Raw genomic sequence first — 24,544 nt, 5'->3', positions numbered from 1 at the left:
ACACACACACCCCATACATACCTCTCAACAACACACACACCCCCATACATACCCTCCAACAACACACACACCCCCATACATACCCATCAACAACACACACACCCCCATACATACCCTCCAACAACACACCCCCATACATACCCTCCAACAACACACACACCCCATACATACCCTCAACAACACACACACCCCCCCATACATCCTCAACAACACACACCCCCATACATACCTCAACAAACACACACCCCCCATACATACCCTCCAACAACACACACACCCCATACATACCCTCCAACAACACACACACCCCATACATTCCCCTCCAACAACACACACACCCCCATACATACCCTCAACAACACACACACCCCCATACATGCCCTCAACAACACACACCCCCCATACATACCCACTCAACAACACACACCCCCCCATACATACCCACTCAACAACACACACCCCCCATACATACCTCAACAACACACACACCCCCATCATACCCTCCAACAACACACCCACATACCCCTCAACCACACACCCCCATACATGCCCTCCAACAACACACACACCCCCATACATACCCTCAACAACACACACACCCCCCATACACCCTCAACAACACACACACCCCCATACATATCAACAACACACACACCCCATCATACCCTCAACAACACACACCCCCCATACATGCCCTCAACAACACACACACCCCATACATACCCCTCAACAACACACACACCCCTACCTCAACACACACCCCCATACATCACCCTCCAACAACACACACACCCCCATGCATGCCCTCCAACAACACACACACCCCCATACATCCCTCCAACAACACACCCCTCACACACCCCCCATACATACCCTCCAACAACACACACAATCCCTCACCATGCCTCCCACCCCCCATACATACCCTCAACAACACACACATACATACTTTCAACAACACACACACCCCCATACATACCTCAACACACCCATACATACCCTCAACAACACACACCCCTCAGCAACACACACACACACTCCCCCATACACTACTCAACAACACACACACACACTCCAACAACACACACACCCCCCATACATACCCTCTAACAACACACACACACCCCCATACATACCCTCACCCAACCTCCAACAACACACACACCCCCATACATACTCTCCAACAACACACACACCCCCATACATACCCTCCAAGACACACACACCCCCCATGCCCTCTAACAACACACACTCACACCCCATACATACCCCTCAACAACACACACCCCCCATACATACCTCCAACACACACCCCCCCATACATGCCCTCCAACAACACACACACCCCATACATGCCCTCCAACAACACACCCCATACATACCCTCAACAACACACACACCCCCATACATACCCTCCAACAACACACACACCCCCATGCCTCCAACACACACACATACCCTCCAACAACACACACCCCCCCCATATCCCTCCAACAACACACACACCCCCATACATACCCTCCAACACACACACACACCCCATACATACCCTCAACAACACACACCCCCATACATACCCTCAACACACACCCATACACCCCTCCAACAACACACACACCCACACTCAACACACACTCTATCCACTCAACACACACACACCCCCCATACATACCCTCCAACAACACACACACCCCCATACATACCCTCCAACAACACACACCCCCCACCCTCAACAACACACACCCCCATTGCCTCACAACACACATACATGCCTCCAACAACACACCCCCCCATGCCCTCCAACAACACACACACACACCCCCATACATACCCCCAACAACACACACACCCCATACATACCCTCCAACAACACACACACCCCCATACATACCTTCCAACAACCACACATACACCCAACATCACACACACTCCAACAACCACACATACACCCCAACATCACACACACACTCCAACAACCACACACACACCCCAACATCACACCCCCATCACACACACTCCTACGACCATCCACACACACACCCTCAACCATCCACACACCCAACAACCATCCTCACACACATCACACCACACACACCTCCTCCAACAAACATACACCCCAACATCACACTCACATTCTAGCATCCACACCCTCAAGCAACCATCCACACACACACACCCTCAACAACCATCCACACACACAAACATCACTCAACATCACACCCCCACACACACACTCCTCCTCAACACCACCCACATCCCCAACAGAATTAGACAGTATGGTCGTGAGGTTGTGTATGACGGTTGAGTGTGTGGTGCACATGTGTATGGACTGTGTGTGTAGCGAGTTAAATATCAGCTGTTGAGGGAGCGGCAACACTCATTTCCACTCCATCTCTCTAATTACCAGCACCTTTCTGCATTCTCACACTATATTTTAAATGTTATGTAACGTAATGTTGAAGGGATACAACTCATTTATACTTATACTTATTTACGAACATCATCAGTCATAGGATGACCATCACACTTTTTTTGTTTTAAAATATATTTATTTAACCAAACTTTAGATAAACTATTCTGGATTATGTACTAAAGAAATGGTGTTTCCTAACAAATTTAGACATTTATGGACTCGTAGTTTAGACTGAATACATCCTAGTTTGAAACATTCTGGGTGGGGGTGGGCTAGTGTCCGTCTGTGCAAGATGTCTAATTTAGACACTTGGAAACTTTCCAGTACAGTAAACTTGAATAACGATGGTAATGTGCTCAATATTTGCGGTAAGGTGGTCATTAATTACTATTAAAATAAAGGCGTAATATGCATTACCAAGGTATTTCATATTTTGTTTTATCCTCTTCTATTAACTGAAATGTAAACTGTATAATAATGTTTATGAATGGTTGTTGAATATTATATAATAATAGTAAGAGGAGATGGGACACATTATTGTTTGTCAGTGGTTTACACCCATAATAGTTATCCATCTGAAACTGAAGAAAAATAAGACCTAGTTTGTTGCTGTAGTAAATTAATGTAAACAAATATGTATGTTATAATTAATGTTACTTAATGTACAGTAAAGTAACCACTGATGTTAAAGAAAAGAGAGTGATAGTGAGGCAAGCCAATGTATACAGTACTTGGCCTTAAAGAAACCACGTCATTTATCTTATTAAGAATATGTACAAAAGATTCATTATTGTTTATTTCTGTATTTGATTGAATTAATGTTTATATAAAATAGACTACAATTTCATTAATAATACATAAAATATTAAAACAACAAAGAGATGAATTGTTTTTCATGATTTTAAGTGGTGGTGGCGATGGTTCTACATAAGAAACTGAAGAAAAATAAGATTGCAGCAAAACAGTGATAATATAAAAATTAATATGTATGTTTTAAGTAATGATATTTAATGTTAATAAATGGAACAATAAAGTAGCTAACCATTAATGGTAAAAAAAAACTAAATGGATTAGGGGTATAGTATGTAAGTACATACATGGAAAATATTGTCATTTCTCTACAAAGACTATAAACATTCATGTTCGTTATATATGTTTTAATAAATACTGTACTTACTAATGTAAAACAAAATTCTACTCACAAATGGTGGTAAAGTCAGACATAAGAGAGCCAATGAATGTTGTGAGAGTTTTACTCAGATAACGATATCAGTTTCACTCTGGCTGGCGAAGGTTCAACTCTGGCTGAAGCTGTAGGTTCAACGGCTGAAGCTGAGCTTTCCATATAAGATGTGGTGTTACTGAAACTGCTTATGTGCTGAAGTTGATGGTGTAGCTAGAGTAGACGTTTTAGGCCTTCAAATGATAAAGTTGTTGAAAGAACCCTTCAGTAGCTTTTCTTTCTCATTATACATCTTTGTAGAGGTCATGCATTTCTTCACATCCTGTTAATTTTAAGGCTTTGTTCTGTTAATGGATCCACTTTAGAAAATATGTTTAATTGCTCCATATAATATTGATAAGGTTTTGTGCGAAACCTTATGTCGTGTGGTATCTGTTCGCCTCATCCACACAAGCTATTAATAACTTGTTATTTTTACTATTATCTTATTGTTGTTACATAGGTTAATTGTATATCTATGTATGTCATTATATGCATCATTTGTGTTACTCTGTTAAGTCAAACCAAAGTAGTATTAATTAGTTATAGACTATTTGGCAATGTCCTGGGTCACATGAGGCTAAGGCGCTACTCATATCGTGTGGCCAGAGACTCTCTCCAGCGTGGTATAGGCTATAGGCAGGATGTGTCCACACCCGACCCATTACAGGCGTGCCTTGTTCAGTCATCTACAATACCCTAGTGGTATCTGGTAATTAATTAGCCGCGTTAATTTAGGCCTTGGAAGGGATCCTGGTGTTAAGGATTTCTATTTGGTAGGAAATAACCAGTTGGTTGTGATTGCTCTGTATATATTGTAATGTCTGTGTTTAATACAGTTAATGTTAAGTAGTATTCATTTGATTTAACTCCTTAGGTATATTTCACCCTTCCGGCATCACTCTTATTTTAATATACAATCACTTATTCCCTTAAATTCCATGGTTGCCAGACAGTACTCTTTTAAGAACATAAATTGAATTATTTAATTATCTTCCCATTTGTGACTCACTTACTCTAACTTATTCTTATTTATTCAAGTACATTCAGTTGAGTCGTTTTTTTTTGTGGGGATAATTATTGCCGTGTTCCCTGTTTGTTCCTTTATTTGATGATAACTTGGGGTAGGTTTCACTCCCCAGGTATAAAGTATATTGGGATCACGACAAATATTCGCAGACCTTTCACCCTTTTCATATTATTTTAACACATCCAGTTTCTCGGCTAAGCTTATACACTTTCTTTTAGCTTTTGAACCAGCACTACCTTCACTTGTTCTCTTGCTCATGTTGAATAGGGACGCAAAAATGCCGTAAGAAACCTGAGAATGTTTTTCTCCTTTTCTTATTCAGATCGGTGAAAACAAAGGCCGCCAAGCTGCTACAGTTTATACTAGTGATGCTGATATCACCAATCATAAGCCTGGCACTCTCCGTGCACAAGGCGTGTTTTTTTATTTGCATACAGTCAACCCTCACTTTACGCGGTTAATGTAACCCACAGGGTACCGTGGAAAGTGAGAAACGCGTAAAGTGAATAACATAACATATGGGATTAAATGAAATAGAGACCAGCTGACCCCCAAAACTCCACTTTTTCCAACACAATACCTATGTTCTAGTAAAAATAACATCTTAATTTTATGATGGTACATGCACACAATTAATACTTAAAGAGAAATACAATTAAGCCAAGTTAATGTCCATTCAAATAATGGACTCAACTCTCCCCTCTTCTCACACTACACTGGCTGGCTCTTCCCTCTCTGAGTGGGAACCAGGTATAGTAATAAATAACCTCAAACTAAAGTTAGGATAATATAATTGACATTGCTGGATTCGTATGACCAGGAATATTTTGAATATAAATTGCATATTTTTAAAAGATAACATATTTACTGGAATTAAACATTTATACGTGGGATGCTATAACGAACATAATTGGTTCCAGAACCTCGTTAGTGCAGCATTAAACATCGGGTTAATCGTTCCTTATGAAATACAACCACTTAACACTGAAAAATTCCTTGAAAATGTAAAAACAAGTACTTTTATCTTACCTTAGTGTTATTCAGCATGCAGGTACCCCTAAACACTGGCACATCACTATCACTTCCACTGGAGTCTTGGCTTTAAGGTCCTCAAACAATTGTTTAGCCTTCTCTAATTAAGCTTCACTAATGTTACCACCTGCCATTTCTTTCTCCTTTATCCACACTAAGAGTAAATTTTCCATCTCTTCAATCACATTACACTTTGCTTTGCTAAGTCTAAGATTCCCTTAGCCACTTGCACAGTTTTAACTCCTCTTTATTCTTCAAAATCATATAGTCGATTTGCCATCCCATATTCATCACTAAGTTTACGTAACTTCTTCCATTCTCACGACAATTTCTTTCTAAGTTTCAAGGGTTATTAGCTTTCTCACTCGCTTTGGGCGACTCATTGTTACAATTGTATACTTGTATAACAAAATAGTTATACAAATAACGAGCTACATCAAAAGACGAAATTTCAAAACAGTGGTGCACTGTACACAATGAGACAAAGATGGCCTGGCTCTTGTTGTGTGGGCGGTACAACAATATTCATCGCCAGGCGAAATAGTCCCGTATTCATCAGCGTTAGATTTAGTAGGTTCGAGTTAGTTATAGCATTCTCAATTTTATAGGTAAACCGTTAGATTATAGGAATATTAGTAGTAGGATCCATTCGTTATAGCATACCCACTGTATCTAAAATTTGTGTTCTAATGCAAAATATATGATGTTTATATTCAAAATGATCATCAAATTGTAAAAATTCCAGCAATGTAAATTATATTCTGGCAGGGTAATTTGTATGGATTTTATGAGCTAAAACAAATATCTTCAGTTAATAAAAAATATATATTCTTCACACCGTGCCAGGTGGTGGGTCATGGTCCCTCCCTCCTCCTCCCACCCACCAACCCTCCCAACCAGATAAATGTGTGGGAATACCAGACTGTTTACCTTTGTAATAAAGAATAAATCAGACTAAAGTTAGGATAATATAATTGACATTGCTGGATTCCTTGTAAGACCAGAAATATTTTGAATATAAATGTCATATATTTTGCACACAAGATAACATATTTACTCAGGAGTATTATATCTAAAATTTGTATGTCTAATGCAAAATCTATGATGTTTATATTCAATGATCATCAAATTGTAAGAATTTCAGCAATGTAAATTATATTCTGGCGGATAATTTGTATGAATTTTATGAGCTAAATAAAAATTATACTTCACCCGCGTAAAGGGGTACACCACATGAGGAATGTGAGCATCCTGGGTTCTGGCAGGGCCCCGTTAATGCGTGGAAGCGGAATGTGGGACGCGTAAAGTGAGTTGACTGTAATACATATCGGGATTTAGTTATTATTTATATGAAAATGTAATTTTACTTTATTTTTTATTCTATTTTCGTTGTAAATACGAAGAAAATAATGGTGTAAATCGAATTGGGTCCTAAATTAACCAGGGTCTTAAATATGAATCGATTAGTTGAACCATAGATCGGAGGCCTCCTGTAACCAGAAGATTCCGGGGATAAGGAATTTTTCCGGGTTTGAGAAAGTCGTCTGGTTAGCCAGAAATATCTCATCCCCGGAAGTGCTTTGCACCAATTGTTCTGGCTAACAGGGATATCACTGTTTAAAGGTAATGAGGAGGCTGTTGATACAAATTTAGTGTCCATAAGATCCTGGAGTTGGAGATACATTCAAAGGGTAAAGGGTCATGTGAGTACAGAGATATGGATGGAAAAGAGTATATGAAGTACTTAGATAATTTCTGGGATATACAGAAATGTGGTTTGCTTTATGAAAAACCTCTCTGAGACTACTTATAATAAAAATTTGTCTTTATTCCCTTCGGATCAATATGAGAGGAACTTTGAATCCTCAAGGGTGTAATGAGTAAGTAAATGAGAAGTAGAAGGGAAATGGGTGATTGATAACTAATTTTTTTTACATTAAATGGATACATTACCTGCATGAGAGCATGGATGATTTTCCATTGCATAGGCCGAAAGGCTGAGTGACCAAAAATTCTTGGAGAACACGGAGGTGATCTTTGCTTGGTGCAGGAATCCCTTGAGGAAGAACGTCATTTTCTATGTCAGTTGTCTGATCCTAAAAAATTTAAAATTCAATTTTAACATAACATACTACAACTTCTTTTGAATGTCATGTAATATACAGTATATCAGTTTCAGAAGTAGATAACATACATGAAGACATTCATTCTTGTAGGTTAAAACCAATAAATCCCTTTGGTTACTTCAGTATGATACAAAATATATACAGGGGGGCCCCCAAATTCGCGGGGGTCAGGTTCTCAAAATGGCCGCAAATCGCCAAATCTCTGAATAACATTTGCAGACCGGGGGTGGAGGGGGGCGTTACATTTTTACTTGTGTACAAAGTAATGTATATTCCCTTTATGTGTTTGCCTTGGACAATTATTTCTTTTACCTATATTGTATACTGTATAGGGTATGTGTGTGTGTGTGTGTGTGTGTGTGTGTAGACACACACAAATAAATAATAATGGGAAAATACTCTCTAAAATAACCAGAAGTGAATTTATTAAAAATGTGACAGTCTACCCTCAAGTCCTTGCTTTATTAATAAAGTAATAACGACGGCCTTGAGGGTAGACTGTCACTTTTTAATAAATTTGTTTTGTTATTTGTGAGAGTATAATGTATTTATTTTAATACAGATATGTTGTTTTGTTAAGGAAATTACTGTCTCTAGAACAAATGGCTCTGTCCCAGCCGCAAAAATGCCGGCACTTTTAAAACTACCCCATTCTTGGGTACATCCAGAGTGTCATCCGCTATTAATAGAGGACCCAAAATAAAATCCATAAACTTGTGGGGCCCTCTATATACAGAAAATGTAGCTTAAAATTTAAATTTAAAATCAAGCAAATTAAAGATATTATGTAACTCTATGACCAGAAATTAGTCAGAATATCATAAAAATAAATTTAATGAAACAGAAATCAAGTGATCATGCAATATTGATATTTGGAATATACTGTACAGTATTTAATAATTGCAAATGCACCAAGTTCAGGAGATATTACCCAAAAGATACAGATACAGCAACTGGAGTAAATATTGAGCAAACTAATTGTGATTGCTGAAATAAAGACCATCAATAAACAGGTTTAATAAATAACACTTTGGTCATTCATAACTCACTGCAAATCATAAAAAGGCCAGAAGGAATTTATTGCTCACTTGGAGTATGATCACAACAGGAACATGAAATATCTGAGTGGAGACAGTCAGCTAATTTGAATGCAGTAACTGAATACCGTAATGTGTGGATGTATGGCTTTTTCATTGAACCCATCATGAGCCTCAACACAGGCAGTCAGCTTTAGATGCTTAAGCAAAATCTGACTACAGTAGACTAGTGAAGTAATCTTCATCACAGTTTTATGGTCTTTTCAGCTGGAGGTCAAGCGCAGGGACAGAAAAGAGGTTCACAAGGCTAAGAAGCATGAACAGGATGCATTTCTGGGATATGCTGAATAGTGCTGATGCTAGAGGTGAAGTATATACAGGTATCGAAAAGCATGGCAAAAAAGGTTCACAAACAAGGATGTTGTTGGTGAGAAGTGCATGAAAATGACTATGGTAATAAAGTTACAGTACTGATAATGAGAAATTCAAGAATACTTGTATTAAATACTATAATCGAACTGCTGAATGAGGAGTCTGATAGGGACAGGAGCAACCTGGCATCAAAGCCCAAGGATTGAAAGAGAATGGGTGAAGGAAATAATTGACAAAATGAAGACTGGATAGGTTGCTCTGGAACAGCTGCAAAAATACTGAAAGCATTAGACAAGTTAGCGTGTTGATGGAGACCGAACTGATTAATGTCATTATTATGATGGACTGTTTTGTTCCATCTGATTGGCTGAAGAGTGTGACTGTGAATACTTACAAGGGTAAAGGTGATGCCCGAAGCGGTTAGATCAAGTTATGAAAGTTGTGAAAAGTGATCGATAAATTGATAAGTTAGATAATGGACAATTACAAGAGAAATATCAGGGAAGAAACTCTAAATTTGTAAACTTACAGAAGACATTCGACAGTGAGAGAGTCCAGGGTCATGGAGTGTCTTGTTCAAGTGTTTATGGCATTGCATGAGGACTTAAGCAGGTAGGAATAAATGGCAAGGAAAGTGAGGAATTTGAGGTGAAAGCGGAGGTTCATCAAAAGTCTGTCTCGGTGCTGAAAGTATTAGCAAGGTTTTGCTTAGAGGTAGGTTGAGATGGCTCAGGTATGTGGAGAAAATGAAGAAGATCAATTGGGTCAAGATATGCAGGAGTCTGAATATGGAGAGGAGAGACTATACTAGCTAGGGAGGGTGGTGATGGGTCTCCAGATTACACTGTCTTACTGGTCTCTTGTATAACAATATGAAGCAAACAACTTTGATTTCTGAGAAATTCTTGTAAATAAAAATACTCAGTCACTCACTTTCATAACACTAGCTCATGAAGGTACAATCAGTCAAGCTAAAAATCCATCATTATCTTTATAAGAAAACCTCACCAACAATGATTTGAGAGTAATCTGGACCCTCAGACATATCCAGATCATCATCCTCAAAGATATTCTCCAGTTCTTTTTGAGATATATCATCCTGGTAACCATCCTCATAACCAAATGCCTCGGCCATCTCCTGCAAATACTTGTCCTCCATTGCAGTGGATGTCATGCTGACATTAACCTATGGAAAAGGATTCATATATAGATAAGATTACCAATGCAAATATACCAGTGCTTGAGCCGGGATTTGGAGGCACAACTTCAAACAAGGAAAGTATAGGGGACAACATCAAGAAGTTGCTTTGCAGCAAAGGGTAATTTATCTATAGAATCATATTATGTAACAGAACTATAGAAAAAAGATGCCTCAAAAGGCAGTTAGCTAATACAGTAATAAATATCCTTAGAATGAACAGCTGCAAAGGAAATTCCCTACCTTTAAAGACTAATGAAACAGTTCATAATTGTAGTCCATCCTTTCATTTATTTGTTCTCACTCTCTAAAATATATACAGTATTCATTGTCTATATCACATTTCATTACTTATCTCTGCCTGTCTGTCTGTCTACTCTGTCTACACAGACCCTCTCTTAAATTTCCAAAGCCATTCCTATAAGGTTAACTTAAGATGGCTGGGTTTAATCACTACAGTACTTAGACTGAAATATTAGATTAGAAATAAGCAGAGGTCTTATATTTCATTAAATAATCAAATTGTACAGTCAACAACATAATTTTCTGCAGCCCTGGGCTGACAGGTTTTGCAACAATCAGTAACATAGGCCATGTTCATTTGGTAAGGTTGGTACTTTGACTGTGTGATGCATTGTGTATATCACATATACTGTACAGTAGTCAATACAGAGAAATTAATGGGAATACAATACATAATTCATGAGTGTTGCTCAGAATTCTTGGTCCAGTATGTCATACTGTATAACACCATAAAGGTGCAAATTTTTTGTTGATTGTACATCTCAAAAATGTATCTGCCAGGATAGGGTCCAATGACTTCCGAAATGCTAAATGCAACTCGTAATGTCCCGGTAGGGTTGGTACATGTGACTCGTGGCATACTGATCCTACATTTGGTAACCGAACATCATATTAATTATGCCAAAATAAATACACATTGCATTATTGATGTTAAACTACAGGTATATACCTAAGTAAATACATGTCCCAATATCTATCATCCGTGGTCTCATTATGTTCCACACAGTGTGGCCAGATACTCTTTTGAGATAGTGTACTGTACATTGTCATGAACCCATTAATAAAACTTTGGAAAAACCTATCTAAGCCAAACATATTATATATTAATATATTTTGGGGGGTAAAATTCCTGAAGAGCTCCACCAGCTGATAAATAAATTTACAAGAAACTTACCATTACAGAAGTTACAGATCTTTTTGGTTTGATGATTTTTTTTTGAGGGAGGGAAGGAGGAGGAATGATGAGTACTGAAATAAAAAAAATTAAAAAAATGGCTTTTCTTTTGCAGGTATTACAGATATAATGGGTGAGAAAATTTATTTACAGCGGCTTTGGAAAACTTGTCATCCTGACAAAGATGGAACACTTTTTACAACCCAAAATGATATTTCCAGAGAAAAAGATGTGCCGCAGAACACACTCCGTGAATACAAAATCTCTGCCACACCAAACTACAGTACAGAGTACAGGTCACCCCGATGTAGTCATACCTTACCCCATCCCCAAGTTACAATCGGTCACATCTGGTTTAATGATTGCCCCTACAACCAACCATCTCTATCACATGTCTCAAAGCAATTGACGCCAACAAGGCCTCAACCATAACTATTCCTTGTCCAATCAGAAAGCTCTGTTTTATGCCAATTTGAGAATGTAAAATATTGTGATGTATTTGTTGACTGCTCATTACTACTACTAATACTTTGCTGTCACTCAGAATTGAATATAACAATCATCCAGCTATGATACAATGATGTGAGTTATTAGGGATGTCACCTACGTTGGTCAGTTCTCGGGTGACTAAGGATGCCGATCTCGGGACAGGCAGGGTTGCTCACAGAGGTTACACATGTGGGGGGCTACTTCTAGTGCAGGAAGGACGGTGGTGACGTCTTTCCTGCATTGGCGCTTGTCTGCCTTGGTATGTAGTCGGGCTAACTCAAAAGTATTGACACCTTCTTGTGTGGTGCTCCTCCAAGCATTACGATGTGGAGTAATCGCCTGATAGGTGAGGGGGGTCGATTTGGCACTATTTCAGTTTTGTCTTAAGACTATCCTTATACCTTTTCAGTTGCCCGCCAGCGTTACGTTTATTATTCGTTAGGTGACTGTAAAGTAGCTGAGTGAGTGGATTGGTGGATTAGTGAACTTTGCAAGGATTCTATACTGTAGGGTCAGGGGGTCCTGGGAAATTTCAATACAGTGGTCCCTCGGTTAACGAGCACAATCCGTTCCAGCAGGTTGCTCGTTAACCAGAACCATTGTTTCAATGGGTTTTGGGTAGTGGTTCCAGCTCACCGAAATTGCCTAAATTCAACAAAAGGGTAGAAAAGTACACTTACTTTGGGGTGTGTATGTAGAAGGCTCCTGGATGATGATGATGATGGGAATTAGAATGGGGGTGGAGGAGAAAGGAAGAAGAAGGCATTGGGGTGGAGAAGTCACATGGCACCATTTCACCCATAAAATTTTAGTTCTCTTGGTGTATTTCAAGATTATTTTCTTTAAATCCTGCATTATATATTGTCAATATGTAAAATATATTTCAAAATGACCAATAATTTGCTTGGAAACACAGAAAAAAGCATTTAGTTGAAGAGTCTCAAGCAAGATGTTACCTCCACTGAAAACAGAGAGAGAGAGACTAACACCTGTCTGGTGTGTTAACAGGCTGGATGGCCCGCCAGAAGCTAGTTTCTTTACCTTCAATTATGTTCAATAATTGTTAAAATGACTAAAAAGTTAATATTAAACTTAAAATAATTGAATAGTATAAACTTCTGATATTTATTAAAATAGTAAGAATTTAGCCTAAAACCGATTACTGTATTGGCGGACTAATACTACAGCTGGTGGACTGCCAAATGCAAGGCTTATGTGTGAGTATTTCGTAAAAAAACTCGATTAATCGAGGATTGCTCGTGAACCGAAGTTAAGAATCTTATGGAAGGTAAATCGTTAACCGAAATCTCGTTAAAGGTCGTTAACCGAGGGACCACTGTACTTTTTATTTCTTGCAGTATTGTACTCAGGCATTTTTGTAAAGCAAAAAGTAATTATTACTGACCTCAGAATATCTCCTAATATCAAGTACATGTGGCCTCAAAATGCCTATCATATTGGGCAGATTTAAAAAAAATCCGGGGGCAGCTGGGTGGGCTCGCTATGTTCTCCCACCCACAACTTCTTGGTTCCACTTTTGACATTCCTGGATCTACCCCTGACGAGGATGGCTCACTCCAATGGGCGAAAACATTCACCCCCAAATCTGGCACTACTGAACGCTGCTAGGTAAACAAAATAGTTGGCAGGCAAGGATTAAAGGAAAGAAGGCACACATTTTGGTGAATTCACATTCTCTTATTGTCTTGCTCACTTTTTTTTTACCAGGTGCAATGGAAGTCCATTACTAGGCAGCTACTAACAGCCCTAACACAAAAAGGTACAGAAACCTGTCTTACTTCCCATTTCCAAAGGATCCAGAAAGGTGAGTCATAAAGCTACTTCTGTCAACGTTGACTGTTCATTAGTTTTTAAGAGCTCTTTCTTTATTCAATGCATTTGTTATTGAAAACATTCCACTTTTCAGAACTGCTTGTTAACATCAGAATGTTAATAGGATATACAGTACTACATATAAAATGAGCAGGATACTGTTGTACATTTTGTTGAAAATATAAGGCTGGAACTTTTTAGTTTTGGGTCATCATTTGTTTTAGTTGCCCATGACATTTTGGACAAAATTATGTTTTTTCCTGTATACTGTATTTCAATGAGTTTTGAATGGATCTCATTTTATTTCTTGGGCAAATTCATGAAAACGTTACCAACCCAACGTAAATTTGGTAAAAAACACAAAAAATAAAAAATAAACCTATATTTTTATCTAACCTAACCTTATCTTTGTCTTGGCAGTTTTGTGTCATTTCATGAACAATCTAAAATTTAAGAATTGGCAGAGTACAACCACGGAACTCTATGTTGATTTTTATATTGGGAAATAGCGCAGAAAAAATTATAAAATACATTGGAGTGCTTTCATATTTTTCCAGTTATAAGTACAGTAAAACCCCGCTTTACGCAGTTTCACTTCTGTTTCCACTTTTACGCGGTACCCTGCGAACACACGGAATGCTCACTTTACCGTGCGTGTACCCTTTACCTTGAGCGGCTGGCAGTCCTCTGCGCCGCGCCTATTTTTATTCAAACCTCCGCCATGTTGGGTAAGCAGCGGCCAGTTGCGCAGTGTATGTCTTTGTTGCGTTATCGGTGGCGTCATATGATGTATCGGACTATGATTGGGCCAAGCATCCTTACCTCTCTCCCCACTAGCTGTGATTGGTTTAATGTACTATGGCGTGCCGCCATAGGAGGCGTTCAAGCCTTGACCTACCAGCGTCAGTAACGCCCCTCCCGGCTACACCATGTATGCTCGGTGTTCCATAAGAATGGAAGCTTCCACCCCGGGGACCACCACCACCACCACAAAAGAAACCTTGCATTACCTGGACCTTTACTAAGCCAAAAATACGATGTTCCCTAAGCTACGAAATTAAATACAAGATCATCCAAGAGAGTTGGAGAAAAGGAACAAGACAGGTTGATCTCGGCGCTCCAGCATGAGTGTTACCAATCTCACGATCAGACAATTAAGAGGATGCGTAAAGTCTACGGAATTCTATGATCAAGTAATGCCACAACCAGGTGCTTCTCAAGACGGAGAAGAGAGTACTTGTGAGGCTGCCGATTAAGATCAGGCGCGAAGCGGAACTTACGCCCAAGCGAGTGGACCGCGGCGCTCCAGTAAAAAGGACTAAATGCGTGAACTTCAGCCATGCCGAGGTGTCACGGGGTGGTACCAGAGCCGACGCTGTGCTCCCTGGGTGGTTGCAGAGATTTAAGAAGAGAACAAAATCACCAACATTAACATTAGCTGGTGTGGTACGGCTAGTGCTGACGTGTTGCGGCTAAAGGGAATTTCCTCCGTTTTCATTGAGATTATGAAGGACGTACACCGACAACCAGATGTTTAACATGGACGAATCTGGTCTTTTTGGAAAAAGCTTACCTTCCAAGACGCCCGTTTGTAGAGAATGCCGAAAAGCAGGGTGTCGGGCCGGAGGTGCAGAAGGAGAGCATTACCGTCCGGTTTACCACCAATGCCTCCGTGCGCACCTTAAGCTCAAGTTATCGGTGATCCACACAGCCGCATAAGCCGCCGCCACAAGAGCATGGACATGACCAAGCTAAATATACTTCGCTGACCCTGCGTAAAGCGTGGATGTTCTCTAGTCTGTCCCTCTCACGGTTTGATGACTATTTCGTTCCTGGCGTGAAGAAATTCATGAGCAACACAGTATTTCCATTCAGATTTTACATTTGCTTAGCGGGCAACGCACCGGACACTTCGCTACTGTTGATAGTGCTAGCGTAAGTGGTCTTCCTTCCTCCCAACACTAAGTCATTAATACAGCCCCATGGACCAAAAATTGATCTGCTTAATGTAAACACATTCTCTTTTGAAAAGAAATTTAAGCTTCTGGTTAATTTTCAGCACCACAGGATAGTTCCGTAACCTGGGTGACACCGCAAAACAAAGGCGACCGGGAACAACAGTTGGCGGTGGAAGTACTTGTGAAACAATTTTGGAAAATTCCAGCGTCAAAGGAAGCTGTGGACTTCTTGGTGGAGGCATAGGATCAGCTTCATCTTATAGCTGAACAATCGCGCATGGAAGCATGTGTTGCAAGGTATTCAGGTGGGCAGAGTAAATCTGTGACTGGAGTGGAGGCAGGCTGTTGCAGTAGCAGTGGACCTTGCCAGAGAAGCTGCGCCAGTGTTACAGCTGCCGGAGCCACCATAGGGGCCTGCGCGACGCGGCATATGGAGGTGATAAGAGGTTCTTGCTGTGACTGCCGCGACGAGATGCGCGCACAGATGATGATGATGGCGTCAGTGAAGGCAGGGCAGGCGTATGCAATGTCCAAGAAGAACGCAAGTTGCTCGCCAAAAAGTAATGTAAGGGGTGCCACCGCCAGTGTGTTGAGAAACTCAACTCCTCCTTTCCGGCGGCCTGACGACAGCGGTATAAATTATTTACTACCCCAGCTGTTGCAGACTGGGCCCCTACATCAAAGTGTATCACGACAACATCAACACCAACCCGTCAGCAAAGTATTACGAGTTCTTAAGCCCGCAGCCCACCACAGCCAGCCTAGCCAGTGATAGTAGGCAGACGATGATGGGCTTTGGAGGATTTATCCAAAGGGCACTAATAAGTCGGGTGGCAGTGAAGACTCTTACGGGCCGAAACCGGCCTGCCTGGAACGGCACTCCATTCGCGCGTTCATCTCTTCTACTAAAGTAGAATATTCAGCTTCTTGACTTTTCTAACTTCTTCTGGTATATTATTATCATCTTATTGATTGTTCCTTCTATATTACGTGTGTGTGTGAAAACCATCCTAAAGTTAAGATATTATTTCAAAACAGTACATATTGGTCGGAGAAAAAGTGGAGTTTGGGGGTGACCGGTCTCTATTTCAATTAATCCCATATGTTATATTTGTTTCACTTGCTTTTCTCGCTTTACAGGACGCGTGGGTTCAATTGACCGCGTAAAGTAGGGGTTCACTGTAACAGGTATCCCTCACTACATGAAGATTCATTCTGCTAATATTCACATACAAATACCTGTATTCTATTTAAACACCCCCTTTCTCACTTCACAAAAGGTATGGTCCCTTAAGGTAACTAAATTTTATACTTCATTAATTTCTTAATGTTCTAGGTGCTAAATCACATTAGTTAGGTACAGTACTGTAGTTATGTAGGTTTTTTGTTGTTTGCAGACTTAATTTTTTTAGGTACCTACCACAGGGTAAAACATCGAGTGTTTTCTTGTACTGTAGTTCGTTACTAAATTACAATAGTTAAGTAGGTTTTTTGTTACCTGCGAACCTATTTAATTTTTTCTCTGTATATTATTGAAGTTTTCTTGTTATTGGGAACCAAACGCCAAAGAGTGTGTGGTGATAAATGGTACGAAATCATCATATGTGACAAGCAGGGTACCACTTGGCAAAGTTTCGAACCCATTGTTGTTTGTCTGCTTCATAAATGATATGCCAGAAGATATACACTTCTCCATACAAATGTTTGCAGACTATGCCAAGTTATTTAGGGAAATTAAGAACCAAATAGACTGTGAAGAGCTACAGAAAAATCTCTATCAGCTTCATGAATGGTCCAAGAAATGGCTGCTAAGATTCCATGTCATGAAGTGCAAGAGTACTTCCAAAATTAAGGAGGCGTATCACTTGTCCCAACAGGATGAAAAAACTGCATTAATTGTTACCAAATGTGAAAAGGACCTGGGTGTGTATGTCGACAAGGAACTTAAGTTCTCAGGCCATTGTGAGAAGGTGAATCAGGCAACAAAACTACAGTAGTAGGTCCGATAAGAAGGTCGTTAGGATATCTAGATGGTCTGACGCTCGTCACGATCTTCAAGAGCAAGGTGCTTCATCTGGAGTAATGTCACCCTGTCTGGTCCCCAAGGTATGCAAAAGACTCAATTGATTGAAAATATCAAGGGCCGCCAAACTGGTGCCTGCTCTACAGAACCTTAGCTATCCAGAGATTAGAATGCCTGTAACTGCCTACTTACACTACATATGGGCAAGGGGCGCTAATCAAAGTAAATAAACATCTCAGAGGTTCTACTGATTGGATTTCCTGGATCTAGGCCATAGGCAATCCGCTGAGGTCACAGCTCAAGATTGAAGAAGCCACAAGTTCAGAAATCAGTGAGAGCAAACTTTTTTGGAGGGAGAATTGTGAACTCTTGGAACAACCTGCCAGAATCTTGTGATGGCAACGAGTAGCAGCTCATTCAAGGCCAGACTTGACCAACGCTGGAGCAGGTTCCGATATATTCAGGAGCTACTTCATGCCCAGTACTTGCCAACAGTGCGTGGAAGTGACCGACCACCCAAGCGGCTAACGACCTGATCATTGTCAAAGAGGATAAAAGTAAAAGTAAAAAGTATGCAATACAAATTGATATACAGTTGGGTCTTCATTTACGTGGTCAATTGAACCAGCAGTACCGTAAAACAGCGAAGCTGAAATAACAACATATAGGGTTAATTGAAATAGAGACTGGGCGACCGTACTTCCCACTTTAATATGTACCTTGTAGTAAAAATAGTATCTTAACTTTATGATGGCATGCACACACACATAATATAGAAGAGAAATATCAATAAGAGAATAATATACTGTACTGTACCAGGTAAAGGAAAAATCAAGGTTTAACACTTACGTTAGGTTAGGTTAGAAAAAATCAAGGTTTAACACTTATGTTCGGTTAGGTTAGAAAAAATCAAAGTTAGGTTAGGTTTAACACTTACGTTAGTAAAAGATGATGGTGACGCATGGGGAATGGCGGCTAGTTCGAAGCAAGGGCAGATTACTGGCCCTCAGGTGAATCACCATCACTATCACCATAGTTTACTCCCCTGACAAATCCCCCAAGTCCATAAGCGTCACTGTCACTTTCACTGACTTTGGCTGTGGTGGGTTGTTGGCGAAGAAGTCTGTGATGTTCGCTGGCTAGTGTTGATTCGTAACACACGATGTGCGGCTCCATAGTCTGCAACAGCTGGTTATTGAAGACTTCATCGGGTTATCGTCGGGCGTTGGAAAGGGCGAGCTTGAGTTTCTCTGCAAACTCGATGGCAGCCTTAACATTACCATGCGTTAACTTGTTCTTCTCGGGATGGCGCACCACCTGCCTCCTCACTGACGTCATCGCTTTAGCATCTCCCGGCAGTCACCTCAGGATCCCTGATTACCTCCATGATGTCGTCGTTGGTGGTCTCGGAGAAGCCTGCAGCTGTAACACTCTGCGCAGCTTCTCTTGCAAGGTCCACTGCCACTGCAACAAACTGAACCTCACTGGTCACAGGGTGATTCTGCCTCCCACCTGGGATACCTTGCAACACATGCCGCCATGCGTGACGAATCGTTGCTACAGACAGCTGATCCCATGCCTCCACCAAGAAATCAACAGCTTTCTTGACGTTAAATTTCTTCCAAAACTGTTTGTAGCGAACTTCTTGATCCGCCAACTCTTGTTCCTCGTTCTCATCACTCTGTATCAGTGTCACGGTTACATAACTCATCCTGGTGTTGGTACAGTCGTTCAGGAGCTTAAGCGTCTTTAGAGCATGCAGCCTTAACGTTGCATATCAACTCCTGGTCCATGGGCTGGATTAACGTAGTGTTGGGAGGAAGGAAGACCACTTACGTTGGGGTAACGATCCAACAGTAGGCGAGAGTGTCTGGTGAGTTGTCAAGGACAACAAAATGTTGAATGGAACATTCTGTTGCTCACAAATTTCTTGACGTGGGGCAGAGTTGTCAAACCAGAGAGGACAGAGCAGTGAACATCCACGCCTTCACGTGCGGTTGCCAGTGGACATTTAGCTTGGTCATGTCCATGTTCTTGGCGTCGCGGCGCGGGCTGTGTGGGTCACCGATAACAGTTTATAGGTACCGGAGGCATTGGTGGTAAACAAAACGGTGATGCACTCCGTGCAACTTCGGCCCCGACACTTGCTGGCAGACTTGACAGAAGGGTAGCTTTCCAAAACAGACGGATTCATCCATGTTGAACACCTGGTCGTCGGTGTACTGTCCTTCTCCATAACACGTAGAATGGAGGAAAATCACTAGCAGCATAACCGGTCAGTTTCGCTCCTTCACCTGTTAATGTTGGTGATCTTGTTTTCTCTAACCCTTGCAGCCCCCAGAGGAAGCATCGAGGTTTGGGCTCTGCAATTCCCATCTTCGGTGCACTGCTTCGTACAGTTCAGCGTGCATACTCTTGAACCGACAGCGTGTCACGCCATGTTCCGTCTTGCCTGGCCGATCAAGTAGCTCTGGCTTGAGCAGCACTTTGTTCTGGCAGTACTTCACCATTGAAGCACCTGCAGACTTTGTGATGTTCATGTGTTCTATTATCTTGGCTGCATCCTCCTTGCTCGTCCTGATCGTAGATTCGTTCACGCCATGCTGGCGCGCCAAATCAACCTGTCTCGTTCCCTTTTCTAAATCTTGTATAATCTTGTACTTCACTTCGTAACTTGGGCACGTCGTATCTTCTTTGGCTTAGGGCGTGTGTGTGACGTCATATTGGCCAATCACCGTAGGTAAGGTAAGGTTAGATCCCGTCTTTCCCCACCCAAAACCCCCGATTCCACATGGGTTCCCCTATAATTGTTGACACGAAAACATATTTTTCTTGAAGAAAGGTCCAATTGTTATTTCCTCATAAATGGGAATTTTCCCGAGGAAATGAAGGTCGTATTTGAACAAATACTGTACCAAAATACACCAGAATAATGTGTTTTTGTATAAAAGGTATTATTTTAGTTTTGGTCATCCGAGGAATCCTAGGGGGATTGGGGGTGAAGCTCCCCGGTTAGGTTATAAGTAAGGTTAGGTTAGGTTATATAAGTTAGATTAGGTTGGTTAGGTTAGATTAGTTTGGATATCTAAATGCAGGGATGACCAAAACTATAATTTTACCATATAAAAATCAAAGGGGTTAGCAAAATGAATCATTACCCAGTTTTGTTCTAAATTATCTCCAGCGACTGAGTGCAGTAAATATGGTACAGTACTGTATATAGATAACACTGGCTCCTCAAACCAGCAGTTTTTTTAATTCTCTCTCCACTGGTGATAGCAGTTTCTTGTGCAACTGTTTTGTTTTTCATTTCGACACAAGCTATAGGTACAGCAGCCATATGCGAAACATAAATGTCTATTGGTATGGCAGCCTAATGCACATACGTGGGCAGACTATACAATGATAATTACTAAGATGACATTCTTTTTGACTAACCTAACCATACCATTAACAATACAGTCTCAATACAGCTGCCATACGAGAAAAATACTTATGAATAAAATAAAAAGTTGTTGAATCACTCTTATTACCTACTATGGTAATACTGAAGCAGACAGCTAACACCAGAAGAAGTTGTTCAGTTTCATTCATTTGAACACATTCGTTTTTTTGGATGATTGTAATAAAATTGATATGACAATTTTCTTCTATAATTTCTCTTTATCTATGATCATAAATCACTTGTAGTGGGCAGGGTATGGATATGACAGAAATTGTGAGGGTCAAACATAGTGAAAAAATTACCATTGGATGCTAAAATGATGTCTCTACGTACTCTGCATGAAAGAAAAATTATTTACCGTAAATATTCCACCGAAAATTCAGCCGTTGTCTATGTATTCTCGTCCGTTCTCTGTTTCTTTTTATGCAACAATCCAACCCGTTCCGAGCATACCATCAGAAAACGTTAAAATACATCACAAGAAAGTTGCTTTCATTGGTACCAGATATCAGAGTACAGGGTAAATACTTTGTTTAATATGGTGGGGGTGGGAGGGGAAAGGTCCTCCCTGCTAGGAAGTTAAGTAAAGCTAGGTATGATTTTTTGGTTGGTTAGGTCATGTTCTATTAGGTTCTGTACATTGCGGTATCATTTTTATTACTTACTATCATCCAAAGGACATCTGTGAAAAAAATTAACGTAATCAAACAGCACGTTCTGGTGTTAGCCGTCTCCTCCACTATTATCAACAAAAGTTAAAAGTTGCAGTTCATCCAATTTTCCTTTTAGGGTAAGAAAGAAGTTTTCTTCAAAAGTTTTTCCTAAAGGTGCTCCTTCTCACACATTTATGTTTCATACTAATAAGGGTTATTTACTGCTGTTTATATACCAACTGAGTATGTACAGTTTGTATATGTAAACTATTATTTAATATTGATGACAAACCTGTCATAGTGCAATTTGTTTTGATGTATCTTTTCTTACTATATTTTCATCGCTGAGTTCAGATATGGGTAAATGCTTTGTTTGGTCAATTAGAACCCTAGGCTCACTCTAACAGCATTACTTTGTCTTTCATGGCGATATTAACATGTGGCACCCCAATCTCAGCTCGATGTTTTCCTCTATTCACTGCTTGTTTATGAGCCGCTTGGTCTTAGCAGCTTCTCTCACGTCCACAGAAAACAAAAAATTACACCATATAATAGAAAGTTATTTCTGTTCAAGGCAATATTATCGTTTTGGTAATCCAGCGAATTTTAGAATTTTAAGTTTTGGAATCAGTAGTCTAGACAATTCTAAGACTTGTTTCTTCAGCAGCATTTCTTCCACAAATTATTAGGTTTAGGTTAGGTTCGGTTAGGTTGAAATTATGTTTTTCCGATGGTTTTTGATGTGTTTTGAATGATTCTGACCTTTATTTTGGTATTATTATCGTTTCGGTCATCCAGCGAATTTTATTAGGTTACGATATGTTAGGTTAGGTTGCATTTGAAAAGCTGTGTTATGACTAATTATTAACGGTTGGGTTCTAAACAGGTGGATGACCGAAATGATCATTTTACCTTCATTTCTCTCGCAAATTATTACTTTTTTGTGATTTTCCCTCACCCAAAATCCCTGGTTCCCACTGGAGGTCCCCCATTATCATCAGTTAAAGGGATATGCTCAAAATTTTGTGATTTGCAGTACAAATGGTCAGAATCGTTCAAAACACATCAAAACCATTGAAAAAACATAGTTTCAACTTCCAAATAGGTGGATGACCGAAGCTATAATTTTACCCTGTTTAATATGCCAGCCGCTGATGTCCTTCTCAACTAAGGTTAGGTTGCGTTTAATTTAGAAATAACCATTTTTAACACATTTGCCCAAACTACGACAAAGTCCACTGCAAAACAGTGAAATTGCAGGGGTTTTAAATAAATTTTCTATGAAAAATCGGATGTATTGACTATGTACAGTATATGCTTTACATGTGATCATTTATAACGATTAAGTGCACACAACACTGGCTCTGAGGAAGCTTGTCTCAACTTGTTAATACACTGAGTAAATACGTCAAATAATACATTGGAAATGTATACAACACTTACAAGTCAATTCAAAATATTGAAAATTTTACTCCATATGTCTTGTCAATATACACCCAGGCAGGTTTAGTGTTAATAATACAAACCTGGGACGCTGTTGTTTGAGTGGCAGTCATTACCACTCGCCCTTCACTACAGTAAATAACATAAATAAATCCAGATTTTCGTCAATCTCGTTACACAAACCTCCCGTTCGTGACGTCTTCTTGTTTTAATACAGAGTGCAGGGATGGATGATAATATATCAGTGTCAAATGTATTCATTAAGGCAGCCATGGGGAACCTTCACTCAGTAATGGACATCATTACGATTTAAGTATTTTTCTGCGGGTCACCTTGCGGTATTTTCAATCACTCTTTTTTCCATATATGAAACAAATCCATTATAATACTTTTTAAGTAATATGTTTATGTCTGTTGACATTTAACAGACGATGTGTAAAGCAGTCTGTGAATACTTTGATTTTTCCTACAGTTGCAGCATTTTTTTACTGATGAGACACCTGTAGTGGTTTTCTCCCCTACAAACGCTGTTTGTCGCTGAGTAGCCGACCCCCAATTCCCCAGTGTATGCCTCGTGGTCTAGGTCAACCAGCGCCATACATCAAGGCGGGGTCGCTACTAAGCCACGCCTACTACTCGCTAAGACCTGACCTCGTGGTGACCTGTCTCTTTCTACCTACACCAACCAGCCAGAACACCTCCGCCTGCCTGGCAGTCCTCTCTACCGCCGGCGAGCATGGCGACCCACAAGCTGTCCTTCTCTGAGCGTCCTCACCAACCATTCTCTACATCACGCGCCCGCTTGCTTTGCTGCCAGCACCGGCTGTGACCAATACAACATGTATATAGAGAGCACATTGTGAGTTTCCTTTCTCCATCCCATCCTGAGTGTGAACCAAACATCTTGAACCCCACAACACCCTCCTGTCCAGGCCCAGGCGGATCTTTCTGTATGTCGTCTGATCAATTCTATTCTTTTGTGTCTTGTGAGTATTCTTCCTTTCTTGATTAGTGTTTCAATATGTGTGTCATTTAGGTCTTTGTCTGAATATGTGTATTTAATCTTGCCTTG

At 40.3% G+C, this 24,544-nt stretch overlaps 1 protein-coding gene across 1 annotated transcript in view; it reads right to left on the bottom strand.

Moving 5' to 3' along the window:
• LOC121862228 (Werner syndrome ATP-dependent helicase homolog) overlaps positions 1-23,655 on the bottom strand; it is a 64,458-nt gene extending 40,803 nt beyond the window's left edge. The window contains exons 1-3 of the mRNA XM_042360316.1: positions 23,556-23,655; positions 10,241-10,418; positions 7,651-7,793 (exon numbers count right to left, since the gene is read on the bottom strand). Of these exons, the coding sequence (XP_042216250.1) occupies positions 7,651-7,683 (33 nt within the window). The 5' untranslated portion in view covers positions 7,684-7,793; positions 10,241-10,418; positions 23,556-23,655. The remainder of the gene's footprint in view (positions 1-7,650; positions 7,794-10,240; positions 10,419-23,555) is intronic.
• Positions 23,656-24,544: the final 889 nt, after the last annotated feature.

This window comes from Homarus americanus, unplaced genomic scaffold (genome assembly GCF_018991925.1).
Source record: "Homarus americanus isolate GMGI-L3 unplaced genomic scaffold, GMGI_Hamer_2.0 scaffold1225, whole genome shotgun sequence".
Taxonomy (NCBI): Eukaryota; Metazoa; Arthropoda; class Malacostraca; order Decapoda; family Nephropidae; genus Homarus; species Homarus americanus.
The sequence above is the reverse complement of the archived record's forward strand: the minus strand, read 5'-3'. Positions and strand labels throughout refer to the sequence as shown.